At 43.3% G+C, this 21,029-nt stretch overlaps 1 protein-coding gene across 1 annotated transcript in view; it reads left to right on the top strand.

Moving 5' to 3' along the window:
• LOC122924165 (DNA-binding protein RFX7-like) overlaps window positions 1–21,029 on the top strand; it is a gene marked incomplete at its 3' end in the record, with an annotated part of 87,377 nt that overhangs the window by 48,059 nt on the left and 18,289 nt on the right. The window contains exons 2-4 of the mRNA XM_044275103.1: window positions 7,354–7,387; window positions 15,193–15,275; window positions 18,621–18,743. Coding sequence (XP_044131038.1) covers window positions 7,354–7,387; window positions 15,193–15,275; window positions 18,621–18,743 — 240 coding nt within the window. The remainder of the gene's footprint in view (window positions 1–7,353; window positions 7,388–15,192; window positions 15,276–18,620; window positions 18,744–21,029) is intronic.

The following is a 21,029-nucleotide window of genomic DNA, read 5'->3' as shown; positions in this document are numbered from 1 at the left end:
AAAAAATTAAACCATACTGGCACCAGACATCGGAGGCGCCAGTATCTTTTGACCCATTCATCTACCTGTCTTTGGTCCCCTGAAGAACTGGAATATTTACTACTGGTAAAATGTGTCAGAAGTGTAGAGCTTGGTGCTTATTGCAGGGATCTTCAGGGCTTAGCCACCTAGACATGGAGTCATCTTCTTTGAGGTGGGTGCTCCGCTTGTAGACAAAGCTAGACCAAAATTTGCCATCTTATCATTCTTATGGCTGAACTGTGGGTAGTGACCAACTGTGTGCTTTTGATGGCTTTCCTAGTCCCATCGTGAAAGCCATGCGTACCCCTATCTTGATCCAATTAACTGACGCATTTATCTGAATTTAGGATTTTTTGCATACTGAGCCAGTGGCGGATCCAGAGACTGTCACTGGCACCGTCGCAGTTGTCCGCAACCCGTGAGATGAGGCCCGGTCCCTGTCCCAACTCCCGCGCGGCGCTTCTCTGTTTGGGACTTCCAGTTCCCGGGCCCGGAACTTGGTGGGCGGGCCTAATGATTCTAGCTGGCTGGCAGTAAGACGCACGGGGGGAAGGGACAGGGAGGGCCACTAATGTATTAAAGAGGACCTTTCATGGGTTCAAACATTGTAAGATAACTATCTGTGGCGCTATATGTAGCGCAGCGCCCCGGGATCTCACTGCACTTACTATTATCCCTGGGAGCCGCTCCGTTCGCCTGCTGTGGCCCCGTTACCTTCTCCCGTGCTGTATGGTAATTGCTACTATCGGGACACCAGGGAGGAGTCTGCCCTGTTTTTCCCTGGGCATTCCTTCTCCCTGGCTGTGACGCTCTGCGCTGCGATTGGACAGCGCTACAGCCAGGGAGAAGGAACGCCCAGGGAGAAACAGGGCAGACTCCTCCCTGGTGTCCCGATAGTAGCAATTGCCATAAAGCGCGGGCGAATGGAGCGGTTCTCACTTTCTCACTATATTGTGAGATCCGTTGCCCCCCCTGGATCCGCCAGTGTATTGAGCAGACTTTTATTGGGATTTATGTTTATATTCTTATTTCTTTTTTTTTTTTTGTGTGAATATATTAAAGGTGTTTTACTATAGAGTTTGTTTGCTGTGATATGTTCTATGTATGCTTTTGTATCATGAAATGCAGTGCCTTCAATACCGGTCTGCACATTGTCATGCTATATTCATGCCGTAGGAGAGCTTCACTCCATCATATGGGGCTTTCTGCTCTTTCTTCTCGCCCTCAATGTTCTTTCGCCTCACTTGACACCAGCTGAAAAGGCAGCAACACAAAGACTTATAGAGAAGACACATTGAGACGCGAGACATTGGCATTGCAAATCAACCTTAAATCAGTATTAAGCAGGCATCCAATTTGATATTACCATCCCACTGAGAAGAATGCCTTTGTGTCATAAAATACTAGTCATAAGCACTCGCTGACAGCGGTCATAAAGGGCCTTTTGTTTCATACATTGAGGACAAAAGATGGATTAATAACCTTTGGGAGTTATTCCAACTGATGACCCCTAGCTTTCACTCTTCTGACCCCTCTCAGGGGAATGATGGAGTGATATCTTCTGAATGGAAAGTGTGCAAGACCTCTTGACTCCGTATGCATTGAGTTGTGAGACATGAAGGCCTGTTTTAAGTAAACACATTGAAAAATTGCAGATTTGTGAAGTAGAATGGAGAATACTAAGTCATACAGTGTGCGTACAAACTCCTTCATAAGTAACTGCAGCTTACAGAGGACATCAGGGCTAAAATATTACTTAAATAAATGGTCCCCAACCTTTTTTGCACCAGGGACCAGTTTCATGCAAAACATTTTTTCCACAGACCTGGGGGGGAGAGAAGTTAATCATGTACATAATAAAACACAATAAAGTACATTGCTACAACAGGACCCAGTCATTAATAGTCCCGTTTAGACCCCCACTCAATGACTTACAGGTGATATCTCTTCTGGCTGGAGTCATTCTCTTTCCTTTTTCTCATTCCTGCACAGATCACCATGATGACATAATCTGACCAGTGGGGGGAGGTGGCCGCAGTTTGAACAATGTGGGGAGGCGGCCGCAGCTGGACCAGGGGGGTGGGAGGCGGCTGGAGCAGTGGGGGGAGGCGGCTGGAGCAGTGGGGGAAGGCGGCCGCAGCTGGAGCAGTGGGGGGAGGCGGCCGCAGCTGGAGCAGTGGGGGGGGAGGCGGCCGCAGCTGGAGCAGTGGGGAGGAGGCGGCCGCAGCTGGAGCAGTGGGGGGGGAGGCGGCCGCAGCTGGAGCAGTGGGGGGGGAGGCGGCCGCAGCTGGAGCAGTGGGGGGGGAGGCGGCCGCAGCTGGAGCAGTGGGGGGGAGGCGGCCGCAGCTGGAGCAGTGGGGGGGAGGCGGCCGCACCTGGAGCAGTGGGGGGAAGGCGGCCGCAGCTGGAGCATTGGGGGGGGAGGCGGCCGCAGCTGGAGCAGTGGGGAGAGGCGGCCGCAGCTGGAGCAGTGGAGGGAGGCGGCCGCAGCTGGAGCAGTGGGGGGGGGGGGAAGCGCCCGCAGCTGGAGCAGTGGGGAGAGGCGTCCGCAGCTGGAGCAGTGGAGGGAGGCGGCCGCAGCTGGAGCAGTGGGGGGGGGAAGCGGCCGCAGCTGGAGCAGTGGGGGGAGGCGGCCACAGCTGGAGCAGTGGGGGGAGACTGCCACAGCTGGAGCAGTGGGGGGAGACGGCCGCAGCTGGAGCAGTGGGGGGAAGCGGCCGCAGCTGGTGCAGTGGGGGGAGGCGGCCGCAGCTGGTGCAGTGGGGGGAGGCGGCCGCAGCTGGAGTAGGGGGGAGGCGGCCGCAGCTGAAGCAGTGGGGGGGGGGCAGCCGCAGCTGGAGCAGTGGGGGCGGATGGCGGCCGCAGCTGGAGCAGTGGGGGGGGGGAGCGTGGGGGGGAGGCGGCTGCAGCTGGAGCAGTGGGGGGAGGCGGGACACAGTTGAATTGAGTGGAGGAGCCTGACACAGGGGGAGGGGAGACTCAAGGTAGATAAATACCAGTGTAACCAGAATTTTTTGAATAGTCAAGATGGACAAGTCGCATGCTAAGAGAGAGGCTTCAATGCACGACCGAGCGGCATAGCCCCTTCCAGCAGTTGATCGCTGGAGCTGCTGGGAGTCAGCCCCCCACACCAGTCAGATTTTGAAGGCCTATCCTGTGAATAAGGCCTCATGCACATGACAGTGTCTGTTTTGCTGTCTGCAAACAACATGTCCATAAAACACAGATGAGGTCAGTGTGCATGCTGAATTTTGTTGCGGATGCATTGATCTCAATGTGTCTGTGATCCACACTTTGCGGACAAGTATAGGACATGTTCTATCTCTTGCGGAACAGACACATGGGTGCAGAAAGCACACGGATGACTTCTATGCTCAGCATGGATCCCGAGATACCAGCACTCCCGGGTCTTCACTGAGTTTTGTGCTCTGTGGTAGCTACAAGTGCTTATTCCCAGATAGACAGTCAAAAGTAATCCTGCACCAAACATGAATAGCATTGAAAACTACTTGTGAAGCTTGTGGTGTAGACCAGGTACCACAAAAATCCTACAAGTACTGTAATACATAGGGGAGTAGTAATTTTCTTTCATACAGATGACTGAAACATACGTGAAGACATCAGCACACGACACACTGCCAGATACACATAAATCGGGTATAAATGAGATCTAATTCTTGCCAAATTGGCAAGAATTTTGAATATACAGTATAGTTCTGTTAGACAGAATTTGCACATACATAGTAGAATGTCAGTCTCCTGGGGGTCCAGATTGCCAGGTATTACTGTGCCAGAACGGATCTTTACTACATTATCGGACAAGAACTAGCATAGCCTAGTTCATAAACAGCAGATGGGAGTGGAACTACCAAGGACCTATCGGGATAGGTCATCAATATCGGATCGGGGGGGGGGGGGGGGGGGGCGGGAGTTGGACGCCCGCCAATCTTCTATTGATGACCTATCCTGTAGGCACGTCATCAATATAAAGAAATATTTCAACTGTAAAATCCTGCAACTGCATGAAAAAGGCAACAAAATCGCATGCTTTTTTATGCATTTTTAACAGCCCGTTCACAAAGGAGGTTTTACAGTGTAATTTTGACATGGACAGCCTTTCTGCTTATAGCCGTGGCCGAGAAGGAACATTTCCGTTCTGGGCGCGGCTATGACTTTAAAAGGGTTTTCCAGGATTTTTATACTGATGACCTATCATAGGTCATCAATATCTGATTGGTGGGGGTCTGACACCCGGGACCCCCGCTGATCAACTGTTAGCCTTCTCCGTGCTCACCAAGCACAGCGCCGTACATTGTATAGCAGCTGTATTTGGTATCGCACTCGGGGTACCTCCTAGGCCAATGATGGCGAACCTATGGCATGGGTGCCAGAGGTGGCATTCAGAGCCCTCTCTGTGGGCACCCAAAGCCTGGAAAAAAATTATGGTGTACCAATATCCCTTAGACTTTTGCTGCCATTCATTAGCTCATAGTGAACTATGAATAGCACAGGCAACGTATTGAATGTAGGCAGGCTATTATAGCTAAATGATAAAGTACATTGAAGATATAGTATACTGGTATTCAGGTTATATTGCCATGCTGGCACTTTTTCGAAAAATAAGTGGGTTTTGGGATGCAGTTTGGGCACTCGGTCTCTAAATGGTTTGTCATCACTGTCCTAGGCCATGTGTCTGAATATGACATCACTGGCCCAGGAAAAGTTGTGAGAAGGCTGGGGGGCTCCCAGGACAACACCAGGGACCCCCACTGATCAGATACTGATGACCTACCCTTCGGAAAACCCTTTTAAGCCACCACTCCGCGATCCTCAGCCCTGCGTTCTATTTAAATAAATGGGAGGCAGAAAAGATGCGGTTGCTGGTGACATTTTGGCGTGGCTGGCTAAAGTTACGCTGTAAAACCTGCCGTGTGAATGGGCCCTTAGGGTGGTGATACACTGGTGTCACCGTTTTTGATGCAGTTTTTTGAGCCAAAGTCTGTATTGTGTCGGAAGAGAAATATAAAGGAAGGACTTCACCTTCCTGCATGATTCACTGGCTTTGGCCAGCTACGCAACAGATTTTTCGGTATAGAAAATTCGCGATGGACTCGTCCCATGTAGCTTTTCCTCTACATGCTTATAGAATTTGAATGATTCGACTAATTTTAGTTGCCTAAAAGTGTAAATTCTAGTAAACGCTCTTCTTAAGTAGTCAAGCGCAAATCTTCATGGGCAATAAAAAATCTTCCGTATAGACCCATGTATATAGGCTATCAAAAATGAATGTTGATGCTAACTGGCGCTTGGAAAGGTGTCACAGGTTACCCAACAAATGAGCAAACGGAATGTTTGTTGAGTGATCGTCTGTGCCGCACCAATATTGTCATTTGTCAGCAGCACACCACCCTGGGGGACGAGTTATAGTAACAGTTGTTTTTCCCCTTTCACTGAAAAACTGCAATGTAATATATTTTGTACCAGCAAAGTGATTGAAATTTACAAGATTTCATGTACACTTTGCATATTATATTATGTGTGGAAATTAACCTTCCATGTGGATGTTAAAATCCACAGCATGTCAATTGTGCGATTCCGCATTAATATATATAATTTTTTTTATATATAATATATTTTTATTTTTTTATTTATAGTGGCTTTCCCCATAGAAGTCAATGGGGTTGTTAGCATAAGCGCAAAGTACACAACAAAAACGCTTAAAAAACACACAAAAAAACACCACAGCCATGATAAATAGTGTGGATTTATGTGTGTTTTTTTTAATGCACTTTTGGTGCTGATTTCATTTGCATTTCCTGCATACCAATCTGCACCATGTACAGGTAGCCTAAGGTGACTCTTAATAAATGTAAGATCTGCTGATTGTTAGAGCGACTGTGCTTGCTTGATAGTCTGACAATTTAAAGTTCTCTCCCGAAAACAGCGCCACACCTGTCCATAGGTTGTCCGGTATTGCATCTTAGCTTCCGTGAAGTGAATGGGGCTGATCTGTAATACCACACGCAACATGCGGACAGGTGTGATGCTGTTTTGGAAAGAACACAGCCATCTTTTTGTAGTCCTGGAGAACCCCTTTAAAACAATCATGTACATTTTGGTCCCCCACCTCTTTAACAGGTGACTACAATATCCGTTTCATTGCAATATCTAGCAATGTACAAATCATTAAAACAAAAGGCCAGTTACAAATTATTGCAAGAGTAAGAAAACCAGTACATGGGATTCCCAAAGTTGCTGAACTAGTTATGCTGATGAATTCTATATGAATTGTGCTCCTCAGATGTAGCTCACTGTAGTACCCGTCTCTAACCAGCAGGTGTCATTGCTTCAGCATCTTTTGGTTTGGTAGCCTTGTGTGGGGTTGGGTGGTGCAGCATCGTACTGTTTGTTGTGACTAGATTTTTACTGACCGGCTCCTTACATACAAGGTATGGATCCATGCATACAGTATTCCTGGGGAAGCCCATGTAAGGAGTTGAGGGATCATATTGTATTGTAAAGATGTTTATCTATGAATATGACATTTCTGGTTTCAGGATCCCGCGCTCTGCCGTCTGTGCTCTGTTTTTAGCTGCAGCCGTGGGGGCAGATGTGGGAGCAGCAGCTGTTGCAGTAGAAAGAGATGGGGGGGCGGCACTAATATTTATTTGCTCCTGATTTGTACATAGAAATTCTAGTCCCAGCAGTCTAGTCACTTGATATAGTTAATTCAGCAGTGAATATCTGTTCCCAAGGCAGATGAAATCAAAGCAGATAAGTAGACGTTGCCTTGTGATTGGCTTGTGTGGACTTGGCGTTTTTTTGAATTGGCAGCGTCTCGGTCATCCTCAGGCGATTTTTGCAGTAAAAAGGAGGTCAGCAAGTCTGGAGGAAACCAGTTATATACCCGAGGCAAAAAATAATTCGAAGAGCCAGATATCCCTTTGGTTTGTTTGTAGGTGAAGCATAGAATCTCCAAATGTTGTGTGGTCTGCACGTATAGCCCATGCCTGCACGTATAGTAGCTGGTTGTAATAGAGGTCTCCAAAGGGCACGCCGCGAGCTGTCTTAGTAATATGCTAATGACGTGTCTCACGCAGGAACGCTGTGGGCGGATGAATTTCCCACCAGATATAGTGGCTCCTTCTGCTCTGCTCTGATGTCTATAATGTCTAAAATGATGTTAACCCCTTTATAACCTGCCTTTTCTATCCACTCGTTGGAGTGATTTTGAAATGTGTGGTGTAGTTTCACGTAAGAACAGATTTCTTGTTGATGTTTGCAGCCATTACTATGAGTGTAACTATTGTTTTTTTTTCCCCTCTCTCGTAGTAAATCCATACAGTCAAAAGTGGACTGCATTTTGGTAAGATAATTTGTATGTACTGTATGTATTTATTTATTTTACACACCGACAAAAAAATTATTCAGACCCATTTCAAGCTGCAGTTCGTCCCCAAACAAGTCAACAGAGGAATGGGACTGCAATAAAGTTAGGGTAGAACTGCATGGATTTAAGCTTGTCCTTAAAGGTGTTGTCTCAGATAATTTGTCTCTACCAAAAAGAATATATGGATACTTACTAAATCATATGAAATAATATACCAACACAAGATATAATCAAACCATACAAAATTGTATAATTTATTATAATCCCTGTAATACACATGCTTGACAAAACACAGGGTTAAAAACCAAATAAAAAAACACTATGGCTGGTGGTGCATGATTGGTGAACTAAAAAAATTAATAAAGTGCAAGTGCAAATGCGCAGTCAGCAACAAGAATAAATTAAATACTGTAGGTTAATAAATGGCTACTGGCACCAACAGCAACTGGCTACAAAATTGATAGACCAAGAAGAGTTCGTACATCAAACAAAATATCACCAGCGCCACCGTTATGGCACACACGGAGCATGAAGGCGTACAGTATCAGATAGGTGAAGAGCCAATACAGTTTAAGGGTCCATTAACACGTCTGTGTGTGGATCCGCAAAACACGGTCATCAGCGATGTGCGTTCTGCATTTTGCGGACCGCACATCGCCGACACTTAATAGAAAATGCCTATTCTTGTCCGCAATTGCGGACAAGAATAGGACATGTTCTATTTTTTTCGGGATCGGAATTGCGGACCCGGAAGTGCGGATTCGCAATTCCGGATCCGGGCAGCACATCCTGCTGCCCCATAGAATGAATAGTTCCGGAATTCCATTCCGCCCAAAAAAGATTTAATACATATGCAAATTAACCTGAGATGAGTCCTGTCCCTTACTCATCTCACGTACAGAACTCATCGCAGGTTAATTTGCATATGTATCAAATTGTTGGGTTTTTTTCACAATAAAAGCACACAGAGCTATGGGGACTGGGTAGTGCGGATGTGCTAGTGGCCATCTAGCAACCCATGTCCTTAGCTCTATACACAAAATCCAGGTGACAGGTTCCCTTTAATATTAATCACCAAAAGTTAGTGACATCTCCCAAAAAAAGGGAGGGGGACAACGTTACAATTTATACTGACCACAATATAGTCCACAGCAAAATACAAGCACCACCAGTCCACTCCCCAACCCTAGTGTTTTTTAATTTAGTTTTTATCTCTGTGTTTTGTCAATCGTGTGTATTAGAGTGATTATAATACAATTTTGTATGGTTTGATTATATCTTGTGTTGGTATAAGATAATTAAAGGGATTCTGTCACCTCCCCTAAGCCCAAAAACGATTTTAAAGTCAAAGTTTATAATACTTTTGATTCAACACGTGGAACCCTTGAAATGTCATATAATTGGCTATTCACCTAGATCAGTGATGGGCAAACTGCAGCTCTCCAGCTGTTGCAGAACTGCAACGACTGCCTACAGCAGGGCATGGTGGGAGTTGTAGTTTTGCAACAGCTGGAGAGCCGCAGTTTCACTGACCTAGATCTTATCATGAAAAGTATTTTTATATATTATATATTTTTTAATAATGTATGTAAATTTTAGCTGTTCTGGTGCTACACCCAACCCAAACCAGATGGGCTGTCAATTAGGTCTTAACAGGCATTGATCGTACAAGACCCTAGAAACATATCTAACCCCAACACTTTGTGCGTTATTGGACAAATTCTGAATATTATTACGTACAGACATATTTTTTACACTGCCTATTGTCTACTTTCTAATTTCTCTAGCACTGGCATTAACCATCATAATCTCAGTCTAGACAGCGATTAAGCTATCCTACATGTATGCCGGATTATCCAGTTACGTTATAAACCCTCTATTTTATAGCATTTAAGTGCCTGTAAATCGTCATATGCTGAGCAGTCTAATTGTAGATTCTTAGCAGATGAGATCTAATTGGATGGAATAAAGTACCTACAGGAATCACTTTATATAGATGTTTAAAGAAGACAGTCTGTAAGGCCTCACTGAAACAGTCAGTGCTTGTGAGCCAACTCTCAGGGCAACGATTGCAATGGAGCGTTCCTTGGAATGATTGACAGCTATCTCTGTATACACAGTCATAGCGGGAAGGCTGTCATCACTGATGGGGCCATCTCCTGGACTTCACAGCCCAGAATGAGCAGGAATTTAAATTAATAAAATACAAGTTTAATGAATCTTTTCCCAAAAAACTGTATATCAATCTTCTCGGCTCCACCTGCTCTGTACCATGCTGCCTGCAGATTACCACATTACACTTCACTTCCCTTTAAAACACAGAACAGGAACACATCTTTGCATTCTATCTTATTTCTCTGTAGTCTCCACACTTGATTTGGATCACAATCACTGTTTGAAATCACTGACCAAACAGTGACTGTGTGAATAAGGCCTTTTGTTGTTTTCATGTGCTTTTTGCTAGTTAACCCCTAGACTCTACTGACATGTCTTTTTTTTTTATTACATACTTCTATTTTTCATAAAATAACAATTCTCGGGGGCTCCCATTTACCAAGTTATAGGGCTGTGTACCCTATAAGCACCGACTGGACCAGGCAAAGTACGTAGGGTCGCCCCCTCAGCTGGTAACGACACTGATTGGTCAGAGTGCAGGAAGAGGGGTAGATGGCTGGTCTTGAACTGGTTAAAGGGGTTGTTGGGAATTAGATTTAGGTTTTCTCCTTTTCCCGTGCCACTCTGGTTCATGGGCTGTGTCTTGCATGGCAGCTTATCTTTATTCAAGTCAATGGGGCAGCAATGCAAAACCAATGGACAAGAATAAGGCAGACTCTTGAGAAATAGAGATTTATTTATTTTATTCTTCTATCTGCAGTTTACAAGTTTATACCCTCCTTAAAAACATATACCCTCATTACAAACATATTTTACTTACAGTATGCCCCTCAGAAAAAAAAGTATTTTTAAAAGGCTTGGTGTATTTAGAGCCGCATTTAATTTTGGAGAGCGTAATCAGATTAAGAGAGAGTCAATGACTTGTTTTCAGCGGTTTGGGGAAATACAGCCTGCGCTGGAGGGTGGACCTGATGCTTTGTCTTACTAGATTCATTGGATTTGGATCACATTTGATGTCTTCCTGCCAAATACATAAACAGTCAAAATATAATAAATCTGTTACCAGATAGTTTACGAGAGCTGAGAACACACTAGAGAAGAGAAATACTACAGAATGGAAACATGACATAGAACTAGTGATACCAGAGATTTAGCTTCTTCTTATGTTAGAAATATTCCTGCACATTAGGTAAAGAATGTATACTAGGGCTCGGTATCTGACATAGTTCGAGGAATTTATCATGGAGGGTCTTTTTTAAATCCGTTTTTCCAGGGTCTGCTTTGCCATAGTTTGCACCACATTGATCAAATGTTGCATGTTGTTTGATGTCGCCTCTAGGGGTACATGCACACATTTAGGATTCATGTGCGGAGAATCCACACTGAAATCTGCAGGTGTTCGCAGGCAAATCCGTGCGGTCAATCCACATCAATTGGTGCAGATTTGCATGCAGATTTTCCGCATGCAGATTTTACTAAGTGAATGGAGAAAATACGGTCAGGAAAAATAAAATGAATTGACATGCTGCGAATTTTAAAATCCGCACCGCAGGTCAAAATCTGCATCGTGTGCAATGAAAATTTCAAATTTTCATAGAATACAATGTACATGACCTACGGTGCGGATTTTCCACACTCAAATCCGCACACAATCCTGATCGTGTGCATTTAGCCTAATTTATCTAGAATTGTTACTTCATTTTTTTATGCCACCCCCTACTAGAGTGAGATGACACTTTTCTAAATGATGGTGTTTTAAGGGTGGCTGCAAACAATGCGGATTAGGCATCGTTTTTCTCAGCGGGTTTCGTGTAGAAAAACCATGGCGTAATACAGTACTAGCAAAGTGAATTTGACAAATCTCATGTACACTTTACGTTTTTTCTTAGAGGTTCTCGGGGCTTTTTCATAATAGTGACCTATCCTCAGGATAGGTCATCAATATCAGATCGTCAAGGGTCCAACACCCAGCACCCCGCCATTCAGCTGTATGAGGAGACGGCGCACAGTGTGTACGTGCCATCTCTCTTCCTGCATGTCTATGTGACAGCGTCGCTGAACAGGAAGAGAAAAGGGAGACAGCATGTGCGCACTGCGCGCGCCGTCTCCTCGTACAGCTGATTGGCGGGGGTGTCGGACCCTCGCCCATAGGTCATTAATATTAAAAGCCCGGAGAACCCCTTTAAGATTTTAAAAGCTGCACCATGTCAATTGTCCATGAATGTTTTTCCCCATAGAATTCCATAGGGTTGTTAACATAGACCGTAAAACCGCACAAAAAAGTACAGCAAAACCGCAATAAATAGTGCAGTTTTATGTGCAGAGTTTTTTTTTACAGTTTTTGTGCAAATTTCACTCAGATTTTCTGCACATAAATCTGCACCATTTGCAGGAACCCTAAGGTCTCTTTCACACGAGCGATACGGATTGTGTCGCACCATTTCGCAAGCAAGTTCAGTCAGTTTTGTCTACAATTACATTCAGTGTTTCAGTTTTTTCTGCACGGGTGCAATCAGTTTTGATGTTTGTTTTTCACGCGCATGGAAAAAAAAAACGGAAGCTTTACAAACAACATCTCTGAGCAACCATCAGTGAAAAATGCTTTGCATCCGGATGCAATACATTTTTCACTGAAGCCCCATTCACTTCTGTGGGGCCAGGGCTGCGTGAAAAACGCAGAATATAGAACACGCTGAGATTCTCGCACAACGCAGAAATGATGCGTGAAAAACAATCCTCATATGCGCAGACTCATTGAAATAAATAGGTCAGGATTCAGTGCGGGTGCTATGTGTTCGCTTCATGCATTGCACGCCTGTCGAAAACTTGCTCGTGTGAAAGGTCCCTAAAGGTGGCATGGTGCCATAAAATGCGCACATTTTTCACCAGAATTTGTTCTTTTTCAGAATTCTGATGCAAATGGAATGATAATTTCCCCTCAGTGCTGTAATCTCTGCATCCATTTCCTTACAAATTTTGATGGATCTATAAATCTATTATGATATTTACTCCTTTTTTTTTAAAGATTCGATCCTATTTCCATATCTAAACTGCACAAAAATAATAATAAATTGAGTGAAGTCAGCCATCCTCAGGTGGCCGTACACTAGAGATTTGGTCAAAAAGGCTGATTTAGACCATTTTCTGCCATCTCTGTCTTCCCGTGACGCAAATGATTGTAGCTATTGTTGACCGATGGGACATATCTATCGGAAGGTTGCTCTGCAGCCCATGAATGGAAGCCAAGACTAGGCAGAGATAGGTCAGACTACAACTGTCAGACCAAGCATGAGCCCCACACAGCAGCTCTTGAAATATCGACACAAAATTGTGGCGCTTATAAACATCAAAAATTATATTTTAGTATCTATGTTTATTTGGTTAAAAATCAAGGGTATGTTTACCTGTGCTAACATTTTACATACAGCTACAATGTTTCTAAAAAGAAAATGAATTAAATATATAGCTCTCCTACACATTGGACTCCTTTTAAAGGGAACGGGTCATCAACTTTATGTTGACCGCACTGAGGGCAGTATAAAGTAGTTGTAAAAGTAGAGGGGCACTCAAATATCAAGGAGCCTATGGTAGCAGGTGAGCAGACAGTACTATTTATTGTACACTAATAAAACATCAAATATAATAAAAAATGACATAAAAAATTGGCATATAAAAAGACGTCTAAACTGTGGCTGACATAAAACGATATATATGACACATCCAAAATGCTGACTTAAACACAAAAGGATATCAAAACGTCACCTGTATAGGAGACAATGATCTGATTAACATGCACTGTCCCATGTGGGTGAGCAGGGGCGTGCCGCTGCAGTGATAAGTAAGATGGATGAGTATCGGTCCGTATCTATTAGGCCAAATGGGTGACCATATATTACATCGCCAGACAGTCGATTGGCACTTCCCTTAGAACACCGTAATTGAAAGATCTTACCACCGGATGGTGTATCGGATGTCTCCTGTCTTACGTGTACCTGCTACCGGCGTCCTGTGTAGTCTCGCGGTACCAACGTGGCGTCCCACGTGACTTGTAACGTCCCACATGACTTGCGGCGATGCCTCGTAATACAGTCCACGTGATCAGGAAGTTGTAGGTGGAATGATGTGCACCTATCAGTCCAGCGTCTTCCAGTGGATATTTCTATGCGGTGTATATTAGATACCGCTGATGGCCTTGACCATAATCATTGGTTGCTGGCTCCAGTATAAAGTAGTGACAGAAATGCTGATACCAAGCAGTGTGTCACTCATGAGCTATAGTAAGTGGTTGCCGAGAACCAGCATCATAATCATTGCAGCCCAGGCCTGGAAAAGAGTCAAATCTGCCTGAGAAGAGTCCTGGTTATACATAATCTCCTGCTCCCCCTGCCCACCTGCTGATGTTTGGCAGTTCTCTCCTAGAGAGAAAGGGAGACAACTAGGTAGAAGACTGTCAGCCATCAGCAGGTGGGCAGGAGAGCAGGAATTCATGAATAACCAGGACTCTTCTCCAGTGGCCATGACTCTTTTTCCAGGCCCAGTCTGCAATGATTGTGATGTTGGTTCTCGGCAACCACTTACTTTTAACTTATAAATGACAGACAGAGCGCTGAAATCAGCATTTCTGTCACTACTTTATACTGCCCTCAGTACGGTCAAGCATAAAGTTGATGACAGGTTCCCTTTAACATTTGGATTAAAAGTTCTCTTTTTCTGCTCTATGATACTAGCAGAAAAGCACCATTGGTGCCACAACAGACCCTATTCACTTATGGGTGTCCATTGTATCAGATGGAAGAATAAAACAGACTGTGATGGAAGTACGAACAGAGCCTAACCCATGGTGCTATGTGTTTCCATGGTTACAGTTGGCAAACAAATCCGGCAGACATCTGCTGTCACTGCAAACAAGGACTTACTGTGGTTATGTTGTATTTCAACATACCCAGCTCTTTATTCTCTTCAGAAATGATCTGCTGCAAGGAGTCCTAGGGTAAGTTCACATGTAGTAGATACGCTGCAGATTTTCTGCATGCAGAAAATCCCCCTACCATACCAGCAAAGTGAGTGCGGAAAAAATCTGCTGCGGAAATTTACCTGAGGTGCAGATTTTAACGCTGCAGCCTGTTCATTTGTGTTATGGATTTTTGTTACAGATATCACCCTTTGCAATGCAGAGAGTGAAATCTGCATTGAATCAGACCATTTCTGAAAGAAATCTATGCCAAAAATGCACCGTTTGGTTCGTTTTCTCCTGCAGATAATCTGCAGCGTTTCAGCAGTGTGTGATTGTACTCTCAGGGCTCCTTTGCAGGGGCCCATGCATGGGCAGTGATGGGAAACTATCTGTTCGTTCTTGATCATTACCTGATCGCTGAGCAGAGATGATAGTTGCATTTACATGCAGCAATCATCTCTTTATAGGTACAAGCAATTGTTCATCCCCATACATCCCCAAACCAAGTTGCTTCTTTACCAGATTTGTCCAGGACTTGTTTTCACAAACTTCAGAAGACCGTTTAGTGTTTGCCCTCTCATTTGGTTTGTCAGTTTAGTGTTTTAGCCTTTACAATTTGAATTTTTATAGTTAATGTACATACATTTTAATGTTTATATATTTGTAATGTTTGGGTTTTAAACTTTTGCTTTTTACATTTTTATTTGCGTAGCAAGAAGTTGAGAAGTTTACAGATCTTGAGAAACTCTACCTCTACCTCCAACTGCCTTCTGGTCCTAGCAATGTGGAGAAAAGGTATGTGTACATTTAAAGGGATTCTGTCAGCCCGATTTTTCGATACTGAGATTTTGGTATCCTCATATTAGTCTCCATTATCTCATTAAAAATATACTAGTTTTACCCCCACCGGTCGTTTCAGTTTTGATAAAAAATTGTTTTTTTTGTATATGGTAATTACCGTCTTAACCTGCCCAAGGGGCTGTCCCTCCGGTCGTTTGTGCCCAGCCGCACCCCTGATCTCTGAGCCCGGCGCCGCCCGCTGTTATTTCTTCACTCCTCTCCCGCCTTATTTTTTTTCTCTCAGTGCGGCGTAATCCCGCGCATGCGCTGATCACACTCGATGAGGCTGCTGCCAAGACATTGCACGGGCCCGGACATCAGCGCATGTACGGGATTACGGCGCACTGAGAAGAAAACAAAACGGCCGGAGAGGAGGGAACAAATTAACAGCGGGGGGACCCTGGGTTTAGAGATCAGGGGCGCGGCTGGGCACACACGGCCAGAGGGACAGCCCCTTGGGCAGGTTAAGAAGGTAATTACCATATACAAAAAACCTATTTTTATCAAAAATGAAATGACAGGTAAGGGTAAAACTAGTATATTTTTAATGATATAATGGAGACTAATATGAGGATACCAAAATCTCAGTATCGAAAATCGGGCTGACAGAATCCCTTTAAATATGTATTTTGTCGCAACATGACACAAATGTTCACTTAGGTAGGCAATGGTGAGAAATCATCATGAATAGAGCCCTGGATGACAGCATTGGTTGTGTGAGTTTAAAGCTTTGTTCCCAGAATGACCGCTTACCACCTATCCACAGAACAGGTAATAAGCCTGTGATAGGTGAGTGGTCTGACTACTGGGACTCCAGTCAAGAGAACAGGGGTTTTGTGCCCTCCATCTGGATGGTGCAGCCATTAAACATGTTCACTGCTGCTCCATTCAGAGTCTTGGGGACACAGGGCTGCTGTTCTTGTGATTGGTATGGGACCAGTGGATAGATTTTAAGTGGTCTTTGTGGGAATACTCCTTTAGGCCTAATGCAAACGACTGTATCTGTTTTGTTGTTCTCAAATTGCGGATCCGGTAAATTGACTTCAGTGGACCCGTGGTCTGCATTTTGTGGACTTATGGATACAGAAAACACACAGACTATCAGTGTGCTTTCTTTATCTGTATGTCCACTTCACAAATAGATTATGTCCTATAATTTCCTGAAAACTGCAGACCACAGACCCAGCGGGTTGGCAAAAAATGTGACATGTACAGTATCCATATTTTGCAGATCCACAATTTGTGGACCCCAAAATACATAAGGTGTCGTGCATGAGGCATTAACATAAGGGTTCATGCACATGACCATATGTATTTTGCAGTATGCAAAAAACAGATCCGCAAAAAATATGTATGAAGTCCATGTGCAATTCCGTATTTTGCGGAACAGCCGGCCCATAATAGAACAGTCTTATCCTTGTCCCTAATGCGGACAATAATAGGATATGTTCTACCCTTTTGCGGAACGGACATACTGAAACTGAATGCACATCGAGCAACCTTTTGCGGACCCATTAAAATGAACGGTTCTGCATACAGCCCGAAAAACGTATATGGAAACGTATATAGAAAATACGTTTGTGCGCATGAGCCCTAATTCTCAGAATACTGCTGTATAATGTAGCTGGCAGGTTCCCATAAAGTATTTGACATGCAGTTTTACTTTATTATTAAACCTCCTCGTAAAAAGACCGTAATAAACTGGTGCATGGTCTTGACAGGCCTCAGTTATCTGCAGATAGCTAACCAGAGAGTTATTTATCAGAGAGCCGGAAGGACTCCTCATGAATAATGACTCTGGCTGCGTAAAACTGGATGCTATAAAGTTGCATATGTCTGCCATTGATTCCGATTATAAAAAAAAAAAAAAAGGTATACTGCACAACATATGGGAGATTTGTGTCTTCTCTTTTCGATGCCCTTGTATTGGAAAGTATACAGCTGAATAGAAAAAAAAAGGCATTAGGCGCGCAAATAGGGAGATGCTTCTGAACGGCAGACGTGTTGTGAATTGAGCTTAATACTGGGTTCATGACTGCCTTGAAGGTTTCATTAGGAGCCTCCATTGTAGTTTCTGTTAAAAAGCTGGACACAGTAGTGCAGCATACAGCGTTATTTTGCCCGATAAAATGACAGAAACTAGACAGACACGGAATAGGTTTGTCTGGTGGCGTTGGCGACCTTTATGCTGCTCTTACCTTTTTCTTTGCCCTAGATAAAAAAATCATAGATTTCAGAAAAAAAAGTGGTGCAGTACCTTCCTAAAGATGAAGAGGTTTCATTATGTTGGTAAATCTCCCCTCATATGTTTCATGCTAGAAAATAGAAAGTTATGGCGTGTAAGCTGTGCAGAGATCTTATAGGTGCTGACATCCTGAACTAGAACCTACATTTTACACTGTTGCCGACAGACCACAAAGTTTCACTTTATGTTCTGAACCAATAGGCTTCCCATCTTACCCCTTTACTAATGTGGTTTTCATGTGGCATGTTCCCATAAAGCAGACGGGTGTGTTCTTAAACTTTTTAAATATCCGGCCAGTCAACTTGGTTAAACTTAATGCTTGCATGCCAAAAATGGGTTTATTTTTGAAAAAAATAATAATGTTATTGATGGATGTGAAACAGCCGTCCAGATCACCTGCATTACATGTAAGAAGCACATCTGAGAGTCTTTATTATTTTAAAGTCACTGGCAGACTTACTGAGAATGATATCTTGGCAGCAGTCAACTACAATCTAACTACCCGCATTTTAATAAGCAAGTCCTAGGACCAGCGGGACTGGTGGGGGTTACATTATTTGTCATACTGATTATTAGTTTTGCTCAGGTAGTTTTACCTGTTTACATTAAATAATATTGGGCTACCTCTGGTAGTCTGTTCCAGCAGAGGAGCAGAATACTGGAATTGGAAGCATAGCCGGACACTCAAGATCCCTATTCACTATAATGGGATCAGTCATGTGTCCAGCAAGAATGGCTGCTTTCTGGATGCAGCATTTTTTCCCAGCAGAAAGTCAGCATTCTTGATGGACGCCCTACGAATCCTACTACAATGAATATGGATCCGGTGGTCCTGACGTGTGTCTGGCTATGCCGGATACAGCAATTCCGGTATTCTGCTTCTCTGCCAGGACAGAGCACCGGAACACTAAAAACACAGATGTGGACGTAGCCTTAGCTGGCCGTAATGGGTATATCACTCACTGGAATGCACACATTTTTTTTTCTATGTTAACAAATATCTCATGATCACATCGTTTGATTTTTTCTTTTTTTTTCTTTTTGTCTATTCTCAGTGATCAGAGCTCATTGTCATCTAGCCGAGCTCAGCAAACTCATGCATTCTCCTGGATTCGGAATACCTTAGAGGAGCACCCAGAGACTTCTCTGCCAAAGCAGGAGGTTTACGATGAGTATAAGTAAGTACAGTGTACACATCTTACTGTCCTGTGGCTCTGACTTTATTTTACCATAGGCTCTGACTTTATTTTACCATAGGTATGTCATTTGGAACAACTGAGCTTCATGACACAATGGGTTACCTGCGTTCTATTCCTACTGTGGACTGCGGTTTTCTAATCCTTATACAGAAACTGTTAAATCACACAGTAAATACATTTATTCACATTTGTCTGTGAGCCATGAAGTTCATAACAATTTAAAGTAAAGCCATTTGACTTAAAGCAGTTGTCTCACTTCAGCCAATGACATTTACCATGTTGAGAAAGTTACTACAAGCCACTTACTAATGTATTGTGATTGTTCATATTGCCTCCTTTGCTGTCTGGATCCATTTTTCCATCACATTTTACACTGCTTGTTTACAGAGGTTATAGCCTCCGATGCAGCTCAGATATGAGGTGGGTGGGATGGGAACTGCTGTGCATGCGTTCCTATGTGCGCTCCCACCAGAGTGTGCAGTGATTTTTCCTATAGTGTGCAGGCATGGTCATCGCTGCTGGATTGTAGGTTTGTAACCCCTGGAAATTAGCAACGTATAATGTGATGTGGAAAAATGAATCCAGCCAGCAAATAAGGCAATATGGATAATAACAATACATTAGTAAGTGCCGTGTGTTAACGTTGCCTATAGGATAAGTGTTACCTCCTGAACTGAGACAACCCCTTTAATTGGGAATGTATGGCCTAATTGTTTTTTACAAATTAAAACCACATAGTGAAAAATATTTTTTTCTTCTACTCTACAAGTAACTGAATAAAACAGAGTGCATTCTGACATGTATGTTACATAATATACATGTCAGGAAAAGACCACACATGTAAGCATAACGATAGCACATACATTATATATAATACAATTTAACTTAAAAAAAAAAAAAAAAAAAAAAAAAAAAAAAAAGCTGGTCAAGGGCAAAAAATATTTTCATAAGCAACCGTCAAAGGGACTGATCCTGAAAAGATTCAAATCCCCACAGGAGAGCTTCGCTATAAAGCCAACATGCAATTCACCCCAAAATAATCCCCAATAAACATATGCACAACAGAATTATCCCCAAAAGGCAATATAGGTAAATATAGACAGTATTGGGAGAAAACCCAATTTTGCCAGAACTCCTGGCAAAAAAAAAAATTAAAAAAAAACGTAAAAAGTGTGCAGTAGAACAAAAAGCTTGTTAAACCCTGTAATGCGCTGGTTTTTGCAAAGGCATTGCAACCAGGTGGGCGTCAGGTCTTCTACTTTCAACCTTGCATTGCCACGGTTGAAAGCCATGGGTAAAACCCGCAGCATAAATTGACTTGCTGCGGATTGAAAACACACAATGTAAGCCAGTTTACACTCCGTTTTTTCCTGTAGCGTGTGGATGAGATTTCTAAATCACATCTACTCTATGATCGTCAGGGGAGGGGCTGAAAGCTGGGGGGTTAAACTACCAGGGTTGTAGTGGTCTCCAATAACAGCAGTTGCAACAGCAGCAGGGCCGTGTAATATGTACAACCCATGGCATACATTTACATCATTGGTCAAAAAGAGGGTAAACATACTTTTTAAGTTTTTTTTTGTTTTAATTTTTTATGTCACTATTTAAAACAGATCCTGAAATCTTGCTGTTTTTACCCTGGCCACTGAACCTCATAACAGATTGACGCTTCCAGTTCTGCAGAGATCACGTTTCAGCAGTCTTCCTATTGTCTGTCCTGCATTAAAAAGAAAGAGAACACCTACATATAGATTACACTGGAAACGCCACTGACAGTAGATGATGGTCACCGCTCACCTCCGGCCCCTCCCTGCACAATTATCTCTGCACAGATCATAGAGCATGCCTAAAACCTCTCCCATAGTTAGTGAGTAATCTCCAGTGTACAGGTTTGTAAGGTCCATGTGGCTGCTGTAAAGCTTATTTCTGAATATTGTCAACAGCAGCGTAAGTAAGTTGGCAGTTTCCATGATCATGTACAGAAAATAGAATAAAAAAAGAAATAAATTGACATTCAAAAAATAAAAGCAGATCAGAATAAAAATAAATTAGAAAAGAATATCAGTATGTGGTTTTCATAATTAAAAAAAATACTTCCTAAAGGGTTATTTCCATCTGGGACATTTATGGCATATTGAGTAGGGTATGGCCTAAATGTGTGATAGGTGCGGGTCACACCTCTGGGACATGCTCCTGTCTCTAGAATGGGTCCTAATGAATAGTGGAGGCCGTTCATTTTCCTATTTTGATATCACTAGCAGTCGC

Source organism: Bufo gargarizans, unplaced genomic scaffold, assembly GCF_014858855.1.
Source record: "Bufo gargarizans isolate SCDJY-AF-19 unplaced genomic scaffold, ASM1485885v1 original_scaffold_882_pilon, whole genome shotgun sequence".
NCBI classification, from domain to species: domain Eukaryota; kingdom Metazoa; phylum Chordata; class Amphibia; order Anura; family Bufonidae; genus Bufo; species Bufo gargarizans.
This window is presented reverse-complemented; position numbering and strand designations above follow the sequence as displayed.